The sequence below is a fragment of the Megachile rotundata genome, chromosome 6, assembly GCF_050947335.1.
Source record: "Megachile rotundata isolate GNS110a chromosome 6, iyMegRotu1, whole genome shotgun sequence".
In the NCBI taxonomy this organism is placed as follows: Eukaryota; Metazoa; Arthropoda; class Insecta; order Hymenoptera; family Megachilidae; genus Megachile; species Megachile rotundata.
Genome location: NC_134988.1, coordinates 7146933 through 7170299, shown reverse-complemented (window position 1 = coordinate 7170299; position 23367 = coordinate 7146933). Strand labels below are relative to the sequence as shown.

Sequence of the window (23367 nt, the reverse complement as noted above, 5' to 3'; positions counted from 1 at the left end):
CGCACCATAAAACACAGTAATAAATCCGTATACACATGCACGATCACTTAAGGAAACACACTAATAAGTCACTGATACTTGTAGAATCACACCATAAATTTTATTAATACACCCCCATAATTAATGAAAAATAATTATTAAAGCACACTGAACACTAGTAATAGTACACTAGGTACACTAATATATCCGTATATGCATGCAGGTAACACACTGGTTAAGTCACTGACACTTGTAGAATCACACCATAAAATTTGTTAATACACCCGCATATTTATTAAAAAATATTTATTAAAACACACTAAACACTTATTAAAGCACAGTAGGTAATACAGGGACAAGCACAATATCGGTAAAGTAAACTCTTGACTCGTACCGGTAAGTGTTGACAGGGCCGATCCGACCTCCTCGACTTCCAAAACAAAACTGAGCAGCGGCGACCTCTTCAAGTGTAAGTGCGATTGGTAGTTTACAGTAGCCAATTAGACATCACGTAATCGACCAATAGATCAAATCGAAGTGCAAGAGTGATTGCTAGTGTACAGTAGCCAATCAGACATCATGTAATCCACCAATAGTGTACAGCCACTCTCATTGGTTGCTGTATAATTATTCTAACGTCATATTTTTTATAATTTTATATTTTTTGGTAGTTTATTAACAAATTTATTGTTGTAATTATTTAAATTTATTAATTTTTTTTAACTTAATCTTGCAGATATGTTGCAAAATGATTATTTATTAATATACATATATGTATATATCGTGAATTATATAATATAATATAATGGGAATAATATGATGGAATATAGGAGATTATTATATTTGAAATAACACAAAAGCACAATAACTTTTAAAACACTAAATGAATTTATTATTTAAGAAAAACGACTTCGAAGGACTCTTTGAATAATTATATTTTATACGTGTGAAAATTATAATATCAGAGAAACAATAACAAAGAAATACATGGATTTTATTTTGTTAACATGCATAGATCCGATAAAAATCGAGCGGTATCTTTTTCCTTTGTTCTTGCAATAAATATTGGTATTCATATAACAAATCGGCTGCAAACGTAAAAAATAATAATAATCATAAATAAATTTAATATTACTTTTATTATATATAATCTGTTGTATTATTTAACCCTTTTATTCTCTTTCCTGCAATTTTCTTCAGATTTATTTTTTTTTGCTTACTAGGGCCTAATGATACCTTATATTTCATCAAAGTGAATATGCTACTGAGGACTTCTACGGATAGCTTACTGCGCATGCACTGGGACTGCCCAACACTGCTACACAGGTTTGAACTGTCTACTTTCGTTAGTTCCCTTACGTTGCCGCTAGATGGCACCACCTGGTCCTTTTTTTTGTGGCGACTGTACCGACAGCGACACATGCGCCCTCTGGACAGTTCCTATTTTTAGTTACTTTTTATTTCTTAGGTTAAGCTGTAAATAGTAGTTGGTAAGACTAGTTTATAAGGAACGCGGCGCGAAAAAGAAGAACGTCGTTCTTCCACTTCTTGTACGAAAGCGAAAGAGTCTACACGGTGCGCGTATTAATAAAAAGTGCAATACTTGCAAATAGCAAGAAAAGTCGCTGTGCATCATTTTCTACACCGGGCTCTTCTTCACGAACTTCAGTCCCCACATTTTTTTCTGAAAATTCAAATCATATTGATTTTATTGGCTCAATTTAGAAATTATAAAATATATTGAAGATAGTGACTTCTGAAATGCTTTCAACTTCTTAACTTAATGATTTTACAGTAATCCATTGTTTTTTTATATCTTTCTGACGTATTAAATAATACACCTGTTATAAATGCAAACTTCAATGTAAAATCTAATTGTAAGAAGTCATGTACTTATGTTCTGATGCGATTTCTCTTAAGAACATCAAATTTACTCCTGAGTGCAAATCATATAATTTGTAGTTTAAAAAAATGTAATGTCATTCGCTCGTATTTTTTACAAAAGTTACATAAAGTATATTAAAAATTCTCTATCACAAATCATAGTATTATATTTTTTTGAATGTCCTTTATTCTTTGTTTATTTTTAAAAATTAATATTGTGTAATATTTAAATTACAATTCGATTATATAATCGATAAAGTTGTACAGCTAAATTCAGGCCGTATAAGATTTAAAGATGGCTGCAGTTAAAATAGGACCTCATTTAAAAGAATTGCGAATTCTTTTATGTCAAACATCAAAAAGTAGTCAGGGTGTTAGGTAATGATAATAGTAATCGTATAGAAGTTAATATTTGTTTATAATACGTGATTCATTGATTTCAATTTGCAACCTAACCTATCAGTATTTTTCAGAGATTTTATCAGTGCACAATATGTACCTCTTAAAAAACAGAACCCAAATCTTCCAGTTTTGATTAGAGAATGTTCTTCAACTGAACCTTTTCTGTATGCACGATATGGTGAGTGTTCTTTTGTATAAATCAATTTTAATTTTTTATACTGTATTATATTTTTAAAATACTTGTCATTTATATTTTAGAATACGGCAAAGAGCAATGTGTTTCCCTGCAAAATTTAAACCCTGCAGAAATCCTTAAACGGATTGAAGAGCTTGCAAGTAGTAAACCACAATAATATTTATAGTATAAGTGTATTTTAATTTATTCAAATATAAAATAAAGTAGTTACATAAATTTAACAAATAATGTAATAGTACTTTATAGTTCCTGTAAGCAATGTTCTGTACAAAGAAAAATATCCTGCGATGAATAAATTTAATTGTTTCTGCCACATCATAATTTTACAAAGTTAATGTATCATTAATACGTTTATTAGCTGTTACCAAATATTTAAATCTTTTATGTTTAAGAGTTTATTGAGTTGAGACTTTTTAATATTATACATGTCTATACAAAAACTTATATCAATATATTGCAGGTTTTCTAAATTAATATTTAAGCAAGACTAAATAAAAAATCCATGGATTAAATATGTAAAAATTTCTCTTATTAAAAATGTAAAAATATCACATAATGTTTACGAATGAATTATTTTTAATCGATATCATGCTCAAGGTAAATAAATGTAATGTCTGTTCAGATTAACGAATGATTACTGAAAATTATTTTGATGACATAATACTTCTGTCAATGTGACTTTCGTAACATCTTTTTCAACTTTATTTAAAGTGAATTATTTAAACATTTATTTTGTATGTACTAACTCTTCTATTCTGATAATAGAATTATGAATATATTTATACATATTTGTTTACTTAGGTAACAATTTTATTTTACCTATGTCCGCATTAAATCATTCTCTATATGCAAGATTGGAAAGATTATAAAAATTATATGATAAATTAGGTGGTAAAAAATTTTGTAGAGACGCTGGCATCGTATTAAAGTATGTCGCATTCCTTTCACGGAATACTGTGTCTGGTACGGTGGTACTGGACGCATCTGGTTGAAAACTTTGAACAGTACTCGTTGGAATAGTTTGGGTAATTGGTTGCGTTGTTGGCGCATGGGAAACGGTTTGTATTACCTATGGATGTTCCAAATACATTTTATAATATACATAGATTTTCTATTGCAAAATAGATGTAATACACAATTAAGATAAATGTGTATGCATCTTACTTCCCGATTAAAATTAAATATTTTATAAAAAATAGTTATTTACCTGAACTGTTGATGATTCTGCGTGAGATATAGAAAGAGAAGAATCTGAAACATTTGACTGAATTATTTGTGACTGTTCCGATTGCTGCTGCTGTAATTGCTGTTGCGATTGTTGCGACTGTGTTAAATGTTTTGTATGCGATGTATTGATTCCGTGTCTGCGTTTCATATGTTTATTATAATTCGGCCAATTCGTGAAATGATGTTGACATTCCAAACAACTATATGGACGTTCACCGGTATGTTGTCTTCTATGCGTCTGAAAATAAGTTGAACTCTATTATGTGACCTTATTTTAAATGATGGTAAATTAAAACGATCTGATTAACTTACAGTTAATATTCCTTTAAAACGAAAACATTTACCACAAAATTCACACGTGAATGGCATTGCTCCAGTATGTATTCTATGATGTTCTCTTAATGTACCTTTCTCTCTAAAAGTTCGTCCACAAACAGCACACTGATGTGGCTTTGCGCCAGTATGAACTGTCTCATGTTTCTTTAACTGTAGTGGCGTTTTGAAACTGCAAGTTATGATAGACATTTAAGTAGAAATACATTTACATCATACATTTAATCAAATTTAAACATACGCTTTTGAACACTGTGTACAATTATATGGTTTATCTGCAGAGTGCGTTAAGAAATGAGCTTCTAAATTTCCTTTTTGAATAAAACTTTTGCCACACTGATCGCATGTAAAGTTTCTGACACCAGAGTGAATACGTTTATGAGTAACTAAATTTGGTTTTGTTGAGAATCTGAAAAATATTTTTATATGCAACGATACGATAACACGTGTTTTTAAATTTCACAGTCATACCTTTTGTCGCACTGATCACACGGAAACCGATTTTTCATAGTATCCGGCAAATGACACCTGCTATGAATGTACAAAGCACTTTGCTGCCTAAATGCTTTTCCACAAGTTTGGCATACATGAGGTCGTTCTTCGCTATGAATTGCTTTGTGAGAATCTAATACTTTTTTATGTACAAATGACTTTCCACAATCTTCACAACTAAGAGTATATACATATACATGTATACATGTGTGAGAGTATAAAAACTAATCAGTAAACCAAGATGATGTTTACCTGAATTTTGCCTTGTTTTTATGTCGCTTAACATGAGTAAGGAAACCGTAATATTTATCATAAATTTTGCAGCATAACACACACATATACTTTGCTTGCTGATTATGAATAGTTTCATGATGCTCTTCTAATCTTTCTAAGCTAGGTAATTTATCATCGCAATCGGTGCAAAGCCAGGGATATCTATCTAAATTCTTTCCTTTCTTAGAACCAAATTTTGATGTTTCTTTTGTATGTGCTTCTATGATTTCCAGATCTGAATCTGTACCTGTAATAAAACAATTATTTTTTAATTCGCTACTTTACTTTAGACGCATATAAGATTTTAATTATACCTGTCATATAGTTATCTGGAATTTTAATATTAGTTTTCATGCTTATATTATTGGATTCCTTTTTCAAATCAGAATTCATATGCATATCTGAATCTTCAATTTTTTGATTCTGAGTTTTTCTTTTCAACTTTTTTTTAGCCTGTTTGAGAGATGTTTTCTTGAGTTGAATTTTACATTTCTTTTGTTTTGTAGCATCCTGTGACTCTTCAGCTTCATACTTTTGATAATTATTGTTTTTATTCTCTTCAATAAAATAATTTCGCGAGGCATTAGATTCGTGTATATAATTGTTTGATAAATGGCATTCGACGATCCCTTCTCCAACTTCTTCAACCTTTGGAAATGCACCTGATTTCTCTATATAATTTATGTTTGTCTCTAACGATCTCGATTCAGTTTTAGAATCAATCAGTAATTGCCTCAGAGAAGTTTGTGCTTGATTGGTTTTCTCATAGAATTCATTACACTGATTTAATAATATACAACAATCTATACAAACTGTAAGTGGCAGTGCATCATTTATTAATACCTGTAAGAGGTTTCTCAGTTTAATATTTATATTTTAATGAAATTTAGTGAAAGTTATGTAGGCTGATTCTATTGCTAAGAAACCCAAATGGTTTTTTACTTAATTTTGATGTTTTTGTTTTGATAGATGCATAGCTATGTGCTGAAAATATATTATGAATCATATATCGACTCCAAGGTTTCATAATGCAAGTTACAAGATTTGTATCTGTGTATCAGACTTGAAAGCAATTTATATCAATGTAAGAATCACAATACCGCTTTAATGCATAAAAAGCTTGAACTCCTATAGGTAGCATTATGTAAATTATTGTACTGATATCATGTTGATTGTTTATGTCAATTATATTACATCAAGAGGAGACAATCTGATACTACTGCAGTTTGAAAAATAATGTTTGGGTTTTATAGCAGGGGATTCACCTTGTGTTATAAATAAAACAACAGATTATTAACTTTGATATGTTAAAATCGATTACGATAGGAAATGTTTTCACCTGAATTTGTAAACATTTAGCAATTTTAGCTTCAATCGCTAATTTCTGTCCTTCTGCATCGTAAATTCCAATAAAATTTTCTTTGGTTTCGGCGCAGAGCCGGCAAAGCTCCGGCTCTGTCATTATTCACACATAAATCTGGGAATCTGTATCGCGACACAGTACATTGTCAAAAGAACCGTAAATGCAATCACATCATCTCACATTTACGTTGCAATGCATGGTAAATAAACGATTAGTACGGACGCTATAAAGGATAGCCGACATGTTGCTTTCTCGTGTAAGAAAAATAAACTGCTTCGATATGCGTACAAAGAACTATTTAAACATCCACTTATTTCAATGCATTTATGATTAGCGATGATAAATAGTTAAAAGACGATTCATTCGATAGCACAATTATCATTATGTTGCATTCGAATAGAAGTATACGATTACTTCATCACGTTTGTTTAGAAAAATTGTAAGGCTATATGCGTATAGGCATACGTAGATATCACTAGAAATTACTAGGGATTTTAAAATCATGTTACAGATACGCTGTTTAACCTTGAGATTTATAGACTGATAAATAATTACAAACATTTAATGGTGAACCTAGAGCAGGTGGTTCAAAATTTCAAAATTGGCTCCAGGATGTTGACGGGATTCCCCTACTCGATGTATTTTTCTTATGATGTCGGTAAGTTTTTTTTTTTAAATACTTATGTAATAAGATTACTTATTTAATATATGTAACATCGCTGTTTTATACAAAGATTATAATATATCGTACACACTCATTTTTTGTTTGTTACGCAAAGTATTTATTGTGCAACTGTGTTTTTGACAAATCATATATTGACGTTACCGACGGATACAAAATGGTGGAATTCTCTCGGTAAGTAAGAGCAAGTTTGAATCACATTGTTCTAGAGATTTTGTTTCCCATTCACCGCCATCTTAAACAATAGGTGGAATCACTAGATCAAGAATAAGTTGGCAGTTCATAAACAAAACAATCTGGCGCTAAAAAGGAAAAGGAAATACCGTCTCCCGCTCATTCGCTTATTTGTCGAAGTCCACGTTGCACCTAAATGTACTTTGGGAACAAACAGGTGACTCAAGAGGGACAGTGTGCTTATTGGTAACCAATGAATGAGTTTCTCTTCCAAGAATTTTTCGAATTCAACTCGCGCCGAACCTATACTTCATCGTCGATGAAAGTAACAAAGAATAAGAGTGAGTGAAAAGGTGGACCGGGGAGGGGATAGAGATAGTAATTGTAGGGGAGCATGGAAAATGTACCTGCTATAAATAAAATAAAGACACTGTCTCTCCGAAAGAATGACATTTTTATGTATCATTTCTTCAAAATAAATTTTTAATTTATTTAAAGAGCTGTTTGTCTTCTTTGCATTAATTACGGACGTATATCAAAGAATAAAAAGAATATATACAAGGAAAAGCAATTCAAATGTGATTTCAAAAATTTCTATCGAATAAACAGGATACTAAGCATAAATTTCAATGTATATAATTTATTATTTTTATAAATGAAATCGTATCCGTTCAATCGATGTGGTATACTTTTTAGGTTTTCAGGTCACCTACATCACCTTTTGAAATTATTGTCTAACGGTACCTGTAATGTTCTCAATTACTAAGATGCTCGTATTTTTAAGATGGTATTTCGATAAGCAATGAAACCAAAAGTTTGTTTATTGTACATTATCGTGTTCGTCAATTATTTAAGTTCTAATTAACTAACATTTATAATAAAAAACGTTAAAAATCATTTCTGTGCTAATTCCTTATTCATATTTTTATATAATTAACTAAATAATTTAATGTAACACATTTTCAATGTTGTAAATATGAATTAACAAAAATTAATACTATAAATATTTTTGTACATAATAATATATGTAATTTGAAATATAAATTATTCAAATAAAGTAATTGTTTAAATAATTATAATAATATTATAAATTTGAACTTTATAAAAATTATTAAGCAATTTACAAATTCAAATTTTTATAAATCGTTGGGATATGTTTTTAAAATTATTTTTCTTCAAATCTACAAAGCAGAAAATATACTTTTTAAACATTTCTTTATTTTACCTATGATTAGAGGCGAGTAACATGTTTTCGTCGTTTTCACTTTCATTCTTCTGGAAGAGTTAGAAGTTACTCTTTTGTGTATTATTTACAGAGAATGAATTTGTTTACGATACAATTACGATGTTACTGTTAATTAACAATCTATATTACAAAATAAATTGATCGAATAAGGTAAAAAAATTGATCCAGACGTTTCTTAAAAATGTTTACACAGTCCTAGAGGTTCTGGCACAATGTCCTCATTGCATATATATATATAGGGGTACTTCTTAAGAAAGTGCGGCAGTTCTTCAGAGAACGTCTTCAGGTGAGTACTGCTAACACAATGTAATAAAACGATGTCGACGTTTAAACCGATATTTCTAACGTTACAAACCATACCTATTTTTATTTAAACTATTATTGAACAATTAATATTTAATGCGTTTTAGCGTTGCCATTTTTTTTAAATTAAATTTCAAATCGTTCTCCGTTTCAATATAATAATTAACATAATTTAAAATATTTGTATTGTTTGAAAAATTCGAATTTTTTATAATAAATTTAAAATTTACAAATATTATTTCGTTCCGTTATTTTTAGAGTTAATTTAAAGTAAATATTTATCTACGAGAAATCCCGAGTTTTCCTTTCTGATTAAATATGAGGGTCACGATATATTTTGGAATGTCAATGTTTCGTTCAGGGACACATTGTTTTCTTCAACATTCCATTCAAATTAATAGCGATATTTTTAACAAATTTACAATTATAATTTCTTTTTTATTCAAGAAAAATGTTGCGATTTATTGTCCTTGGAGCACTTGTTGCTTTAACGGCGGGTCAGTTTCAACCGTCTGGAAGGATTTTGGAACCTCCAATCCCAGCCCTTTGTGCACAAAGTAAGTGATTTTTATATTTGGAACTTTTCCAAAAAATAGTAGGGTGATCTTTTTATAATAACTGAATCCGTAAAGTTTTTAGAAATTTTAGAATGTTAAATTTTCTAGATTTTGTTAATTTCAAATTATCATAATTATGTAGTAGAAATATGAAACTAGATAAGTTGTGATGTTTTAGGAGTTATTCATGAACGTTTTAATGGCAAGGGTTACTATTATTCATGGGCTGATCCAAGGACAAGTGGACAGGAAGTTGATTGGCTAGCAGGAAGAAATTTCTGTAGACAAAGATGCATGGATCTTGTTTCCTTAGAAACATCTGCTGAAAATGAATTTATAAAAAGCCGTATCGTCCAAAGTATGGCAGTATTTTATAATTGAAATAACTTAGAAAGATAAAAAGAAAAATGTACAATTGATAACTATTTCTAGATAATGTCAAATATATTTGGACATCTGGCCGCCTTTGTGATTTCAAAGGATGTGACAGACCTGATCTTCAGCCTCTTCATATTAATGGTTGGTTCTGGACTGCGGAATTGCAAAAGCTTGCTCCAACCACTGATCGTTCTCAGAATGATTGGTCTGAAAGTGGAGGGTAATTTAACATTATTTTTGCTTATGAATGAAGAATTCTCTCATTATAGTATTTTAAATGAGTAACTAACAATATTTCTAGTATTGGAAAACCACAACCAGATAATCGTGAAGCTATCCAACAAGGAGGTGCCCCTGAAAATTGTTTAGCCGTGTTGAATCAGTTTTATAAGGATGGAGTAAACTGGCATGATGTTGCATGCCACCATAAAAAACCGTGGGTGTGCGAGGAAAATGAGTCGCTATTAAAATATGTCCGTTTTACTAATCCAAACATTCGTGTTTAATAATAATTTATGTCATTTTTATGATGCAAGGACATGACATGGACACTATATTTAATGAAAATGTATGGTTAATCATAAAAACTTCCTATTTCATGTTATGGTCATATATTATTTATAGTACCTGCCATGGGTAACCACAGGTGCATTTATATTTAAACATACCAAATCTATGTTAAAGTATGTAACAATGCGTAGCTCGAAAAGATAGATCTTCCTGTTCTGTTCATTTAGCGATAAGTCATTTCAATTGCACATCACATTCTCATGGTAAATTAAATAGTTGTACAATTAAACGTCTTCTACTTTCTTTTATAATTATGCAGTACATTTTCCAGATATTTCACATAATTTATGGGAGAATAAGTAATTATAATTAATTAGTTTCACTATGTAATGTAGGACATTGTTCATTGTTTTAATACTTCTGAAATCTGCTGATTTCCAGAACATATTGTAAATGATCTTATGTTTGTAAATACATTATTTATGCTACCTGATATATTGATTGTTCTCATACATGAAACTTCATGCCTTATGCCTTTAAATTGTATAAGGGAATGTATTATATGAAAAACTGAAATATACACTCATATACATTACCTATGTACTGTTTATTTGAAACCTTCCACCATTATAATATGATAACCAAACTTCGTTTTAACTGGTGGGTCTGTATAAACTGGAGCACCAATAGTCGATGCAGGTAAAGCAAATGCAGCTTCTTGAAATGGACCAACCATAGATCCCCTTGTCATCCAACCAAGATCTCCCTATATCAATTATTGAATACCAGTTATACATTTCCTATGAAATAAATATAAAATTTTAAATAAAATTACCCCAGATCTTGCTTTGTCTTCACTATAGGCAGCCGCAACTTCATTAAACTTTTGTCCAGCTTTTAATTTCTCTAAAGCTTCTGTAATCTTTGATTGCTTTTCACAAAGAATGTGCCTAACCTGTACAAAGAAAAGGAATTATAATGTAATTTTATATGAATATAATAATATATGAACAAACTACATACTTTTACTGCATTCTTCCCTCCTTTCTTTTCCCCCTTTTCACTACCACCTTCTGCTTTTTTAGATTTAGAGTTTGAAGCATTTGCGTTCTTTTTAGGAGGCATGTTTAAATTCTTCTCTCACGTTGTGCTCAAGCTGGAAATAAAAATATTGTAAATTTTGAACACATTTAGGTAGATATAGGTTATGTACAAAAGTATTCATTAAATTATAATTGCAAAAAAATGAATGTTTTATTACAAACATTATAATATCAGGTGTTTTAGTTTAATATTATATTACAAGGGATGAAAGAAAATAACATGTTTGTAATAAATATAAAATTTATTTACTCTCTCTTTCATCAGTTTTTAATCATCTGATGACAGTTTCAATCGACATAGATGTCGATTCTTAATCGAGAGCGAAATTTAAAATATGCAAAATTAACATTCATGGGAAACCTGTCAGTATCAAAAGAACGTTAAACAACTTTCCTCTGAAACACGTACGCTTCCTAGAAGATGTTAATAATCGGTATTTGAGAAAGTTTAGTTTGACTAAATTAAAATGCTAAGACAGTCATAAATTATGCTCGAAATACTATTTGCCTACTTTCTCACACTGTGCGCGGGCCTCTCCCAGAATATATTATATTACTTCGCCACCCAAAAATTTAGGCGAAAGTAAATATAAAATCACAGACGGAGTATAAAACAGGGGTATAAAAAAACCTCATCTTTTATAGTCGTTCATTATATATGCATCTTCCAAAAATATCATTGACAAAAATAACTACTTATTTATGGAGTAAATTTATGTAAAATTAACGTTCATTTTAATAAAATTCCCATTGAAGTTAAGATTTTGTATAAAAGTATTATGATGATTTAAATTGTGAAAAAGATATTAAAAACTGTAGTTTTCAAAGTAATTAATTTAAAAAGTAGAAAGTATGAAAGTCGCATTCATGTGTTTTTTAAAATTTATATTTGCGCGCGTACTTTATGAAAATGTGATGACACCTATTTCCGTTTAACCGTTTTGCCGGAAGGTGTGTTTTCGCGCGTAAGTGAGTTAATTCTCTTGCAGAACAGACTGTGCTATAGTCGCATCAAAAATAGTGAGCAAAGACGAGTAGATTATTATATGATCTCAATGGAAACGAAATAATTCTAAAAACTGAGAAAATTTTATAATTTATGCATCAAAAACTGTTCTCGTAGATGTTTCCTTCATTTGCAAAATTTGACGTGATTTAGAGTATGACGATTTTCTGAAGAAAAATCTAAATTGATTGGTTTGGTAAAGTTAAAACATTCCAAAGTTAATTAGCTTTGCACTCCGATATAATTTAATACATATTTTAGCAAATTAAGCCAATAAAATCGATATTAATTGCATTTTTACGAAAATGTGGTGATCATCAGAGTCATCGTCGATCAAGAAGAATTTCATTTTCAAGCCATCGATAAAGAAGATTTCTATTTATATTTGACATTCAATTTTATTGTTCAATTGTATATTTTAAAAAGAAAAACGTTCGCTATTCATTCCTTAATCAAATTTAAATTCAGCAACACGCATTTCAAAATCAATATCAATAAATCAGTTATTTTTGAAGTTTTAATCTATTAACTAATTTTAAATATAGAGACGCATTCTCTATATTTTTGGTGACCCCGACGTGATATTTTAAACTGCCATAAGAAATTATAATTAAAGAAAAAAATTTTCAAAATGTATCGCACACCGGAACCGGAAAGAAGCAGACCCCAAATTGATTTTGAGGAATCACCAAATCAAGCAACAAGCAATAATTTGCAGCAAAATTTTAATTCAGACGGTCAAGATTCAATAGAAGTTGCACGCGTAGTTAAATTACCTCCTTTCTGGAAGGAGAATCCAATCCTCTGGTTTAAACAAGTCGAAGCAGCATTTGCTGTGTCAAGAATTACAAATGACGATTCGAGGTTCCGCTATGTTATTCTTAATTTGGAGCAAGCAGTACTACCTATTGTATCGGACATTTTGGAATCCCCGCCGGATTTTGGAAAGTATGAGGCTTTGAAGAACAGGATTATTAGTGTTCTTGCAGAAACCAACGAGTCAAGACTACGAAAGCTTTTGCATGGTCATGATTTGGGTGATGAAAAACCTTCTGTTTTCTTACAAAAAATGAGACACCTTGCTTCAGGTCAGTGTTCAGACTCAGTATTACGTAGTCTATTTTTAGAACAAATGCCCTCAAATATTAGAACAATCTTGACAATTTCCGAAACACCAGATCTCTCAAAATTAGCGCTGCAAGCTGATAAAATTATAGAAATGACTCGTGGAAATAATATCTCATCAGTTGATCCTGTTAATTCTATTTCAAATTTAGTCGATAAAGATTCGCTTGCAAAACAAGTTGCAGAATTGAAAAGTTTGGTCGAAACTCTTTCTGTAGATGTTAACAGAAATAGAGACAGATTTAGACATCATAGCAAATATCGACATCGATCAAATTCTAGAAGACGTTATAATAATTTTAATAATTATAATTCCAATAACAATCATAATTTGCAACAAGTATGCTTCTTTCATAAGAAGTTTGGTAAATTAGCTAGAAAATGTCAACAACCTTGTAATTTTGGTCAGGAAGAGGAAAACTACACAAGCCATCGTCAGTAAAGATGGTTGGCGATGGTTCAAATGCGAAAAGCCGTCTTTTTGTCACAGATCGTACCAGCGGAACGCGATTTCTTGTGGACTCTGGTGCTGATGTTTCAGTCTTACCTAGATCAGCATGCAAAGGGCCGTTTCATCAAAATGATTACAAATTATATGCTGCAAATAATTCTATTATCAATACTTATGGCATTTTAACAAAAACGGTAGATCTTGGTCTTAGGCGAGTTTTTAAGTGGCAGTTTTGTGTTGCTGATGTTCAACGTCCAATTCTTGGTGCAGATTTCTTAAGACATTTCGGACTTCTTATTGATCTTAAGCATCGATGTTTGCGTGATGGTTTGACACAGCTAACATCACCAGGTATTCCAACAGAAACTGCAGCAAATCTCTCTTCGGTCGAAAAAGATAACCCATTCGCTCAAATTCTTTCACAATATCCAGAAGTTACTAGACCAAGACGTATAAGTGTTAATTCAGCTCATCAGGTTCGACATCATATAATTACACGAGGTCCTCCAACTGTCGAACGTCCGCGACGTCTTCCACCTGACAAATTTAAGGTAGCCAAAGCTGAGTTTGACGCAATGATTGAACAAGGAATTTGTCGTCCATCTAGCAGCCAATGGGCAAGTCCTTTACATATGGTCCCGAAAAAAACAGGCGATTGGAGACCTTGTGGTGATTATCGTAGGCTGAATTCAGTTACAGTTCCAGATAATTATCCTATACCACATATTCAGGACTTTGCTGCTAGCCTTTACGGAAAAAAGATATTTACGACAATTGATTTAGTTAAAGCCTATTACCAAATTCCGGTTGCTGAAGAGGATATTCCGAAGACTGCTGTTACAACGCCATTTGGTCTTTTTGAATTTGTTGTGATGCCTTTTGGTCTTAGAAATGCAGCTCAAACTTTTCAAAGATTTATGGATTTTGTTCTTCGAGGTTTAGATTTTGTTTATTGTTACTTGGATGATATACTTGTTGCGTCTAAAAGTTTTAAAGAACATGAAGAACATCTTCATATTTTATTTAAACGTCTTAAAGATTTTGGAATTACAATCAATGTTGCAAAAAGTGTTTTTGGAAGGACAGAAGTCACTTATCTGGGCTATAAAGTTAACACTTCTGGAATTACACCTTTACCTGACAGAGTAAAGGCTATTCAAGATTATCCGAGACCTTCAACGGTTGCAGAGTTACGTCGTTTTCTTGGAGTTATTAATTTTTACCGTCGTTTCGTTAAGGATGCAGCACATGTTCAAGCTCCTCTTTGTTCTTATTTAGTTAATAGCAAAAAAGGTGACAAAACTGCTATTCAATGGACTCCTGAAGCTGAACATGCTTTTGAGCAATGCAAAAGCAGTTTGGCGTCAGCAACATTATTGGTTCATCCTCGTCCTAATGCATCGCTAAAATTACGCACTGATGCCTCTGATATTGCAATTGGAGCTGTTCTTGAACAATTTGATGATGGTCATTGGCAACCTCTTGGGTTCTTTTCTCGAAAACTGCACGGGTCGGAACTTAGATACAGCGCTTATGACCGAGAATTATTGGCAATATATGATGCTATAAGGCACTTTCGACATTTTCTTGAAGGTCGTCATTTCAAGATTCTCACTGATCATAAACCACTTATTTATGCTTTCAACAAACGTTCTGATAAAGCATCTCCTCGACAACAACGTCAACTTGATTTCGTGGCACAGTTTTCTACAAATATTGAACATGTATCAGGTAGCAGCAATATTGTGGCAGATGCCTTTTCTCGTTTGGAGGAAATTAACTTACCAGTTATCGTTGATACTCAAGAATTAGCTGAAAGACAGCAGGAAGATCCTGAATTGCAGCAACTTCTTCAGTCTTCTACGTCACTTCAACTTCGACAATTGCATATTGATAATTCTGATACTACTATTTTCTGTGACATTTCAACAGGAATTGCTAGACCTTATGTTCCTGTTTCTCTTCGTTCAAGGATTTTCAATATGGTTCATAATTTATCTCATCCTGGTGCTAAAGCAACTTGCCAGCTAATTGGAAAAAAGTTTGTTTGGTCACATATGAAGAAAGATATCACTAATCGTGTTAAGACTTGTTTATCATGTCAACTTGCTAAAGTCAATCGACATACGAAGCGTCAACCTACAGTCATTCCTGTTCCTGATGAAAGATTTTATCATGTGCATTTAGATTTGGTTGGTCCTCTTCCTCCATCTCAAGGTTTTCAATATATTTTGACTATGATTGATAGATATTCTCGTTGGCCTGAAGCTATACCTTTAAAAGAAGCAACAGCAGATTCGGTAGCCACAGCTTTCTACCGACATTGGATTTGTCGTTTTGGTAGTCCTGGTATTGTTACAACAGATCAAGGCAATCAATTTGAATCAGCATTTTTCAAGGCTTTAACCAATTTAACTGGATGCAAGAAGACGAGATCTACTGCTTATCATCCTCAAACGAATGGAATTCTGGAACGTTGGCATCGATCTTTAAAAACTTCGATCATGTGTCATGGAACTAATAATTGGATTGATGTTTTACCTACAGTTCTTCTTGGCCTTCGAACTGCTTATAAGGAAGATCTTAAAGCTTCAGCAGCAGAGCTTGTTTACGGAACAACACTTAGAATTCCTGGAGAATTTCTTTATACAGATTTAGATGCACCTCCATCACAAGTTTTTCTTGAGAGATTCAGAGAGCACATGCAAAAGTTGCGACCTTGTCCAGCATCGCATCACACTAAATCTCGAATATTCGTTCATCAAGACTTGCAAAACTGTTCGCACGTTTTTGTTCGAGATGATTCTGTCCGACGTCCGTTAGAGCCACCTTACCGAGGTCCATTTCCGGTGACGGCTCGATCGGTCGACAATAATTATTTTTCAGTCGATATTGAAGGTCGCGTTGTTAATGTTTCTGTTGATAGATTGAAACCTGCATTCTTAATTTCTAATCACAACGATTCTAAGTTTATTTCCTCAGATTCTGCAACAGGCTTGTTTCAACACTCTGAGCAGAGTCACCCACCCACTTCAGAACCCACACCCATTCCAGGATCAGTTCAACCTCAAGGTTCATTTCAATTACGGACTTATCCTCCAGCGAAGAAGAAGCGTGTCAGTTTCGTGACGACCTCGTCACTCGGGGGGGAGTATTGTGGTGATCATCAGAGTCATCGTCGATCAAGAAGAATTTCATTTTCAAGCCATCGATAAAGAAGATTTCTATTTATATTTGACATTCAATTTTATTGTTCAATTGTATATTTTAAAAAGAAAAACGTTCGCTATTCATTCCTTAATCAAATTTAAATTCAGCAACACGCATTTCAAAATCAATATCAATAAATCAGTTATTTTTGAAGTTTTAATCTATTAACTAATTTTAAATATAGAGACGCATTCTCTATAAAAATGGAATCAGTGGCGCCATCTCTACGGCGAACAGGGTGAACTACACGGTTTTGAAACTGTAGTTTCATTAGTTCTCACATACTACCGCTAGGCGGTGCCACGCGTATCGTTTTCGGTTCAATTCAATTTATATAGTTAATTTTCTTAGTTTAATTGACTGTAATATGAATTGGCAATACTTATGAAATGTTCTAAAAGCACTAATAATGCCGTCTGCAGCGATTATTGTCTAATTAGTCTAAACAGAAAATATGTTTAATTGATTGATTTTGTTGTTTGGGTCTCGACTGCTATGGTCATTGGCCAATACTTTTGAGGTAAGGTTTTTCAAATTTAGTTCAATTAGTTCACAATTTCTGCCGCTCGATGGCTAAGCATTTTAACGTCCATGAAACGAAATTAAAAAAATTTTTGGTTTCAGGAAATTTAGCGATTAATGATGGAATTATTTTGATTATGCTGAGATCACGGAATATTCTATTCAATCTTGGGAAGTGTAAAAATCATTAATTTTAAAGAAAACTACAATTTTCTGTGTAATTAGTATTATCGTTCACCGCTATGGGGCGCTACCGGTGCCATTTTGAACCATATACGTGCAAAACGATACAACGTGTTTAATTTTAAAAAGCATGCAAGAATGAAACTTTCCCATAACTTATTTTAACAAATTAAATAACAATACTTTAAGAATATAAATAAAAAGAAAAGTTCAAATACAGAAGAGTTAATTTACACAAATGAATTGTATAAATAAAGTGAGTCAGAAACTATTTTCAATAACAATTTACAATTTTATTATCAGATAGCAGTGACAGTACCTTCTTAAAAATAGGTTTGCACAGTACAGTATTCTTTCTTTTTGTTCTATATTATCTGTATCTAATATACAATATTATGTATATTAAATATTAATATCAATTTTCTCTGCACCCAACTGACAACAATATTGCATTTTCGATTTCGTTTCAGCCGATAACGTCTGCTTGATAGGACACTCCACGTCGCTACATATTTTGTCTTCTTGTCCATGGCAAGTACTATCACAGTTGCATTGGAAGCGAACGATCCGTATAACATGCAGATCTCCGACGTTCGTGAATGTATAATAATTTCCGCTCTTTAATTCCAGTAACTCGTCCTGATCATTCACGGATAAAAACAACAAATGTGTGTTGTTTTTAGCAAGAACTTTGTGTGGGAAAATAGCGGCGTGTTTGTCTCTTATAAGTTTCAGGTTTTTCATTTCTATTTCTGCTGCCTGTTAAAGAAATTTGTAAGAATGAAAACTATGTAGTTAGAGGTTAGCAATGATGAGTTGATCATGTTAAAATCTGAGGTTAACATTGTCAGATCAAAGTTAGTAACAAGTTAGTAACATCCCAAGATACAGTTATATATTAGTAGTTATTATTATATTAGTATTATTATAATATTATTATTTATTTTATTATATTATATATATTATTATTATATCTTTATTTTCAAAGTGGTGTTAGTCCATTTTCATTTATTTTGAGAAAATTAAAGGTTAGCATATATGTCAATGAAAAAATATAGGTTAATTACATCAAAATTAGCAATGACTCTATTTACACAATAAATTTATGTAAATTAACTCTTCTGTATTTGAACTTCTGTATTTGAACTGTATTGTTATTTAATTTGTAGAAATAGATACAAACAATATTCAGCAATTTTTTTACTGATTGATCAATGTGTAATTTGATTATACAAATTTGTTTCAGGTGATTTAGTTAGAATAATGTATATTCATGCAAATGGACTTACACCACTTTCATAATAAACGGTTCATATATATTAGTATTATTATATTATATTAGTGGCTACTATTATATTAGTATATTATATTAGTAGCTATTATTATATTACTATATTATATTAGTAGCTACTATTATACTGTTATATTATATTAGTGGCTACTATTATATTACTATATTATATTAGTAGCTACTATTATATTATAAATTACTAGCTATACCTAGCAGTCACTATACCTATCATCCTATAACATATTAATTTCTTACCGTCTGTTCCGTCCTGCTGCGATTTTCGTCACAAATTTTCCGCCATTTATCTCTCGCAGCGATATACGCATCATTCGCCTTCTCGTACGTCACATAAATATCGGTCCCCAAACTTTTATATCCAAACGCGCCAACCATGTCAGTGTTGCCATCCCTGCCATAAGAACTACCCCCCGAGAACCAAACCGTGTACTCCCTCAATATCGGCTGCTGCTGTGTACGTACGTTCCAAAATAACGAGAAATAAAGAGCAAGTTCCTGATTAGGTCCTCCATTTCCGGGCGTAGGACAAAGATTAACAGTCGGACGTCCTCCCAACAGAAGGCACAGTCCCAAACCCCACTGGTCCTTCGCAGGAAATATTTCCTGCACCTTCTTATCGGTCAAAGGGCAAACAGGACTTCCTTTCATCGCCTCGAACAGATCCAACTTGTCGATTTTACCTTCCACAGCTAATATCATCAAGGACGCAATTTTAACGTATTCCTTGGCAAACTCCTGGATGTCCCCGTAACAAGTGGAATTCAGTTTCACAGGAAACAAGCCGGCTCTGAAGACTTCCGAAGCCATGCACTGCATGGCGTCAGCGTTGCAAGCTATCACGTACTCGTGCACGAATTTATATTTTTTATTTTCGTCCAATTGTCTGTCGGCAGCCATGGTCCACGGAACGGTTTCCTCTACTAACTCTCTTACGGACAACGGCAGTCTATTCAAGAGTCTGTATTTGGCGATAATGCCCAGGGCCGCGTCGTCTTTCGGGTCGTAGATGCAGGGTCCGCCTGATATTTCAGTCATTGGCTTTGAGGAGACGTCTGAGGTGATTAGGGTGATCACTCTGGCTGGATAAGCGAACCTTGCTAAATCTCCTCCTGTGTTAAATATTTTGTAGTTTAGAATACTTTTAGATGAGTGTCAATCTTTCTGAATTTTTAAGTCTGAATCTTTCTATCTGAACTCTGTTAAAATATCCTTAGGCTCTCTTTGGTTGCAACACCAAACAGATGACAGGACATAATGGGCCTTTTGTGAAATTGAGAAACTTCGGCAATCCTTGTCTATCCTGTACGAAGCAACGCTAGAGAGACAAAGATTGCTGAAGCTTCTCAAGTTCGCAAGAACCAAAGTTAAATCAGAAGTGTCCAGCAAGAGAAGCAATAATATGAAGTAATTAAATTGTAACATATTAACATTAATGTTGTTATGTAACATATTAAAATTAATTTTAGCTACCTCTAATTGCAGACAATTTGTTTCTCACAATATTTATTTCTTCAGGAGTTGCGTTAGCGTCCTTCAACCTATTTATCACCCTAAGTTTATCCCTCAGGGAGATCGTATCCCTCGGACAGCATAGAAGATCATCAGTTCCTTGCGACAGCATAACAATCAAAATATCTCTCTTCTTCAATTTTTTAACGTAATTCATAATTTTTCTGGTCGCATCCACAGTTTTTTCGTCAGGATCGCCGTCAGTGCCAGCCTCCACATACGAGATACGACTGTCCAGTCTGGGGAACGCTTCCGGATAACTCCACATCATAAAAATTGATTTCCGAGGCACCACCATCCATCCCTTCTTCAGCTGTTTACGGACGATACGTTCGAGGGCTGCGCTCATCGTTATTGCTTCCTTACCCCAGCCGACCAAGTGCAAATTGTTCCTCAGCCTGTATTTAACGTCTTTGATCGTCAGCGTCGACTTGCCGTCATACTTTATCTTTTCCGGTATAATCACTGAAGTGTACACGCACTTTATGCCAGTTTCGATAACTTTGTTCAGTTCTTCGCGAATCTACAATAAGGTGAGGTTAGGTTTAAGGTTTAATTCGCGGTATAAGTTTGGGTGTATATTTGCATCGTAGGCTTCTGTTAGTTTAGGGGAAAGACTTTTGAAATTTGTCTTTGATAAGGGAGAAGCTAAGGGAATCCCAAGAAGAGCTTAACCTAAATTCTCCTGTACACAAAGGTCGAGTAAATAATTACAGATCTTTGTTAATGGGAAAAATAGGAAGACCTCCAGCCATTTGCTTTTAGTCCCGCCATTTGCTTTGGAGAGCAGAGGGAGAGCCTTCCCTTAATACCCATAAAGATAATATAGATAAATATAACCAGTGATGAAATATTCCTTCCCCTATACATAAAGGAAACCTATTTTGCATTTTAGTTACAAAAACCTGTAACATCTCTTTGTCGCTACCCGTTTTCTCGGCATCCCTAGCTGCTTTCTGACGCAATCTTTCTTCCTTCTCAAGACGCGCGTTCTGTATTTCCATTTTTTCTCGTCTTCTCCTCATCAGAGACAGGTTGACAGCGTCTATGACTCTTTGACGTTTCGCTACGATCAATGCGATTCTTCTAAGTCTTTCTTCTTCCTTACTTGTGTCGACGATTTTTACATTTCTTTTCGGTTTTTTCTTTTGGGCCTTTGGATGCATGTTTGTGATGAAATATCTTTTAACTGAGGAGTGTTACATGTTTGAGTTAGACGTTAAGTGTGGAGGGTCTTTAGGCGGATACATTATGGTTGCTTGATAAACATTGTGCCGGTTATATTTTTTATTTCGGGTTGTGAATTGAGGTTGGTTGGGTTAGGTTTAGATTAAGTAAAATTGTAAACTGTTTGAAGTTGGTTCACAGGTTTCAATTTATTAAAAAAGTGAAATGTAGAAGGAAGTTTGGTACCCATCAGCCACCACTAGATGCCTACATCAATTTTATAATTTTATAATTTTAAATAATTTATCATAATTTTTTATTTCTACGATACTATTTGAGTTTCCTAATAATCATAGAAGATCATATTTACTTCAAAAAACCGTACAAGTCGTTTATTTTTCAGAAAAAAAGTATTATTCGGTTTCGTTATTTTCGCCACGTGCCGCTAGGTCGCAACAGTGACACACATTCTTAAAGCGCGCGAATTTTAAATTTAAAAACGTAAAAGTGTGTGTCTAACATTTCTAATTACGTAATAAATTTTGAAGTTCTCCTATACGCTCTAAAGTAGCCAACGAAAATATTTTAATAAAAGAAGAATTTTTTCAAAGTACAGCAACGAACATAATTGACCGCCGGTCATTTTAACTCGCTGATTAATTTCGCAATGGAATTCGACGTTGTTGAAGAGGACCGTTTAAAGAAATTCCTGAAGAAGGAAGATCGCATGCTTGGAAACCATCCTCGATATAATAAGAAACTTCGGGTTGAATAATACCGGGTTATATTTCTCCGGACTGCGCGACAGCCGAATCTCGTTCAAGGACCTATTCATCGTCTCTCGTGCAATTTCTTCCGTCGACTTCCTTTGTCTCTCAAGAATAAAACCACGAATGTACGTTTAAGATACAATCAGATGCTTTAATCTGATCAGATGAATATCCCGCTAAGAATTCCACATGGGTCAAAATAACTCGTGTACTCCAAGTTCGTAAATACAGTTATGCCCAATATCTAACCTGCACATTACCCAGATAAGATAACAAAGAACGATCCTCTGAATATCTTCGTTCCCAAACGGAAACAGGAAGTGTCCCTCAGAAATACTTGTACAAAGATATCTGTTTGACATCATAAACGACAATCGTATTCGAACATCGAATCCACATCTACAAGGATGATACTGCGACGAGGAAACAAAGAGCGCGATCGTATCTAAATGGAAAGCAGAGCGACGGAGAAGGAAGATTACGGAAAAGAAAAATTGACAGAGAGATGGTTCAATCGGGTAAAAAAGGGGAGGCTGTATTACTACCCTCTGATATCGGGGACGAGATATCGAGGACAGTTGCCGGTAGATTTTCGAAGCTCCAAGCTATGTACAACCGCGTGCAACGTTAACTTCAGCTAACCTTTTCAGTCCCAACTGTATTCTAAAACACATTACATACATACAATAATCTTCAAGTAGACATAAATCGCATAAACATAAACATACGCGAAACTAAAGGATCTAAGTTTGATAGAAATCTAATATATTTCAGTCAAAAGACGTGAAACTGCCTTTTACATCTCTGTTTTATTGCACAGTCGGTACTTCGGTAGCACATTAAGGGGCGGAGCTTCGGAACAGTTCGGATACCATTCGTCCCTTTCACCGCTGGGTTGCCGCTTCGTAAGAGTTCGGCCAGCGCCGCCACTTCAGACTCCGCCTACTTAACGCAGCTGTGCGTCTCCTGTTACGTAGGGCGGGGCAGGCGAACGGCCGACGGTAGCCGAATTC

At 33.2% G+C, this 23367-nt stretch overlaps 6 protein-coding genes and 2 long non-coding RNA genes across 11 annotated transcripts; 5 read left to right on the top strand and 3 right to left on the bottom strand.

The window, feature by feature from the left end:
• Window positions 1-2085: 2085 nt before the first annotated feature.
• Window positions 2086-2782, top strand: ND-B8 (NADH dehydrogenase (ubiquinone) B8 subunit). Its single transcript, XM_003702945.3, has 3 exons — window positions 2086-2241; window positions 2337-2443; window positions 2524-2782. The coding sequence occupies exons 1-3, from the start codon at window positions 2159-2161 to the stop codon at window positions 2616-2618; spliced, it is 285 nt and encodes a 94-aa protein (XP_003702993.1). The 5' UTR covers window positions 2086-2158; the 3' UTR covers window positions 2619-2782.
• A 425-nt stretch (window positions 2783-3207) lies between these two features.
• On the bottom strand, window positions 3208-6561 carry LOC100876082 (uncharacterized). The gene is made up of 8 exons (XM_003702947.3): window positions 6126-6561; window positions 5101-5629; window positions 4766-5033; window positions 4493-4690; window positions 4263-4430; window positions 4001-4193; window positions 3669-3926; window positions 3208-3530 (listed from the first exon to the last, which is right to left on the bottom strand). Exons 1-8 carry the CDS (start codon window positions 6246-6248, stop codon window positions 3297-3299), a joined length of 1971 nt encoding a protein of 656 aa, XP_003702995.1. The 5' UTR covers window positions 6249-6561; the 3' UTR covers window positions 3208-3296.
• Window positions 6562-6683: 122 nt separating this feature from the next.
• LOC143264678 (uncharacterized) lies at window positions 6684-7902 on the top strand. The gene is made up of 3 exons (XR_013038570.1): window positions 6684-6807; window positions 6929-7005; window positions 7079-7902. It is a non-coding gene; the product is annotated as an uncharacterized LOC143264678 (long non-coding RNA).
• Window positions 7903-8291: 389 nt separating this feature from the next.
• LOC100875969 (L-selectin) lies at window positions 8292-10594 on the top strand. Its single transcript, XM_003702946.3, has 5 exons — window positions 8292-8537; window positions 9002-9111; window positions 9290-9469; window positions 9544-9709; window positions 9791-10594. Exons 2-5 carry the CDS (start codon window positions 9006-9008, stop codon window positions 9993-9995), a joined length of 657 nt encoding a protein of 218 aa, XP_003702994.1. The 5' UTR covers window positions 8292-8537; window positions 9002-9005; the 3' UTR covers window positions 9996-10594.
• Window positions 9464-11155, bottom strand: LOC100876197 (peptidyl-prolyl cis-trans isomerase NIMA-interacting 4). 2 transcript variants are annotated; one of them, XR_001095926.2, is made up of 5 exons: window positions 11023-11155; window positions 10835-10954; window positions 10596-10765; window positions 9780-9843; window positions 9464-9696 (listed from the first exon to the last, which is right to left on the bottom strand). XR_001095926.2 is itself a non-coding variant. In XM_003702948.3 (4 exons), the coding sequence occupies exons 1-3, from the start codon at window positions 11122-11124 to the stop codon at window positions 10607-10609; spliced, it is 381 nt and encodes a 126-aa protein (XP_003702996.1). In that variant the 5' UTR covers window positions 11125-11155; the 3' UTR covers window positions 9464-9696; window positions 10596-10606. The 2 variants fall into 2 exon arrangements, 1 of the variants encoding a protein (XP_003702996.1); XM_003702948.3 differs by lacking the exon at window positions 9780-9843.
• A 1584-nt stretch (window positions 11156-12739) lies between these two features.
• Window positions 12740-13675, top strand: LOC143264672 (uncharacterized). The gene has a single exon (XM_076532872.1). It carries the CDS (start codon window positions 12740-12742, stop codon window positions 13673-13675), a length of 936 nt encoding a protein of 311 aa, XP_076388987.1.
• Window positions 13676-17529: 3854 nt separating this feature from the next.
• On the top strand, window positions 17530-20654 carry LOC105662404 (uncharacterized). 2 transcript variants are annotated; one of them, XR_001095927.2, is made up of 3 exons: window positions 17530-17855; window positions 18070-18130; window positions 18230-20654. It is a non-coding gene; the product is annotated as an uncharacterized LOC105662404 (long non-coding RNA). The 2 variants fall into 2 exon arrangements; XR_001095928.2 differs by lacking the exon at window positions 17530-17855 and adding an exon at window positions 17856-17932.
• On the bottom strand, window positions 17868-21804 carry LOC100876310 (glycerate kinase). Of its 2 annotated transcripts, none has more exons than XM_003702949.3 (4): window positions 21323-21804; window positions 20379-20940; window positions 19146-20017; window positions 17868-18358 (listed from the first exon to the last, which is right to left on the bottom strand). In XM_003702949.3, exons 1-4 carry the CDS (start codon window positions 21581-21583, stop codon window positions 18002-18004), a joined length of 2052 nt encoding a protein of 683 aa, XP_003702997.1. In that variant the 5' UTR covers window positions 21584-21804; the 3' UTR covers window positions 17868-18001. The 2 variants fall into 2 exon arrangements, with proteins under 2 accessions (XP_003702997.1, XP_076388456.1); XM_076532341.1 differs by having other exon boundaries at window positions 21346-21502.
• Between the last annotated feature and the right edge of the window lie 1563 nt (window positions 21805-23367).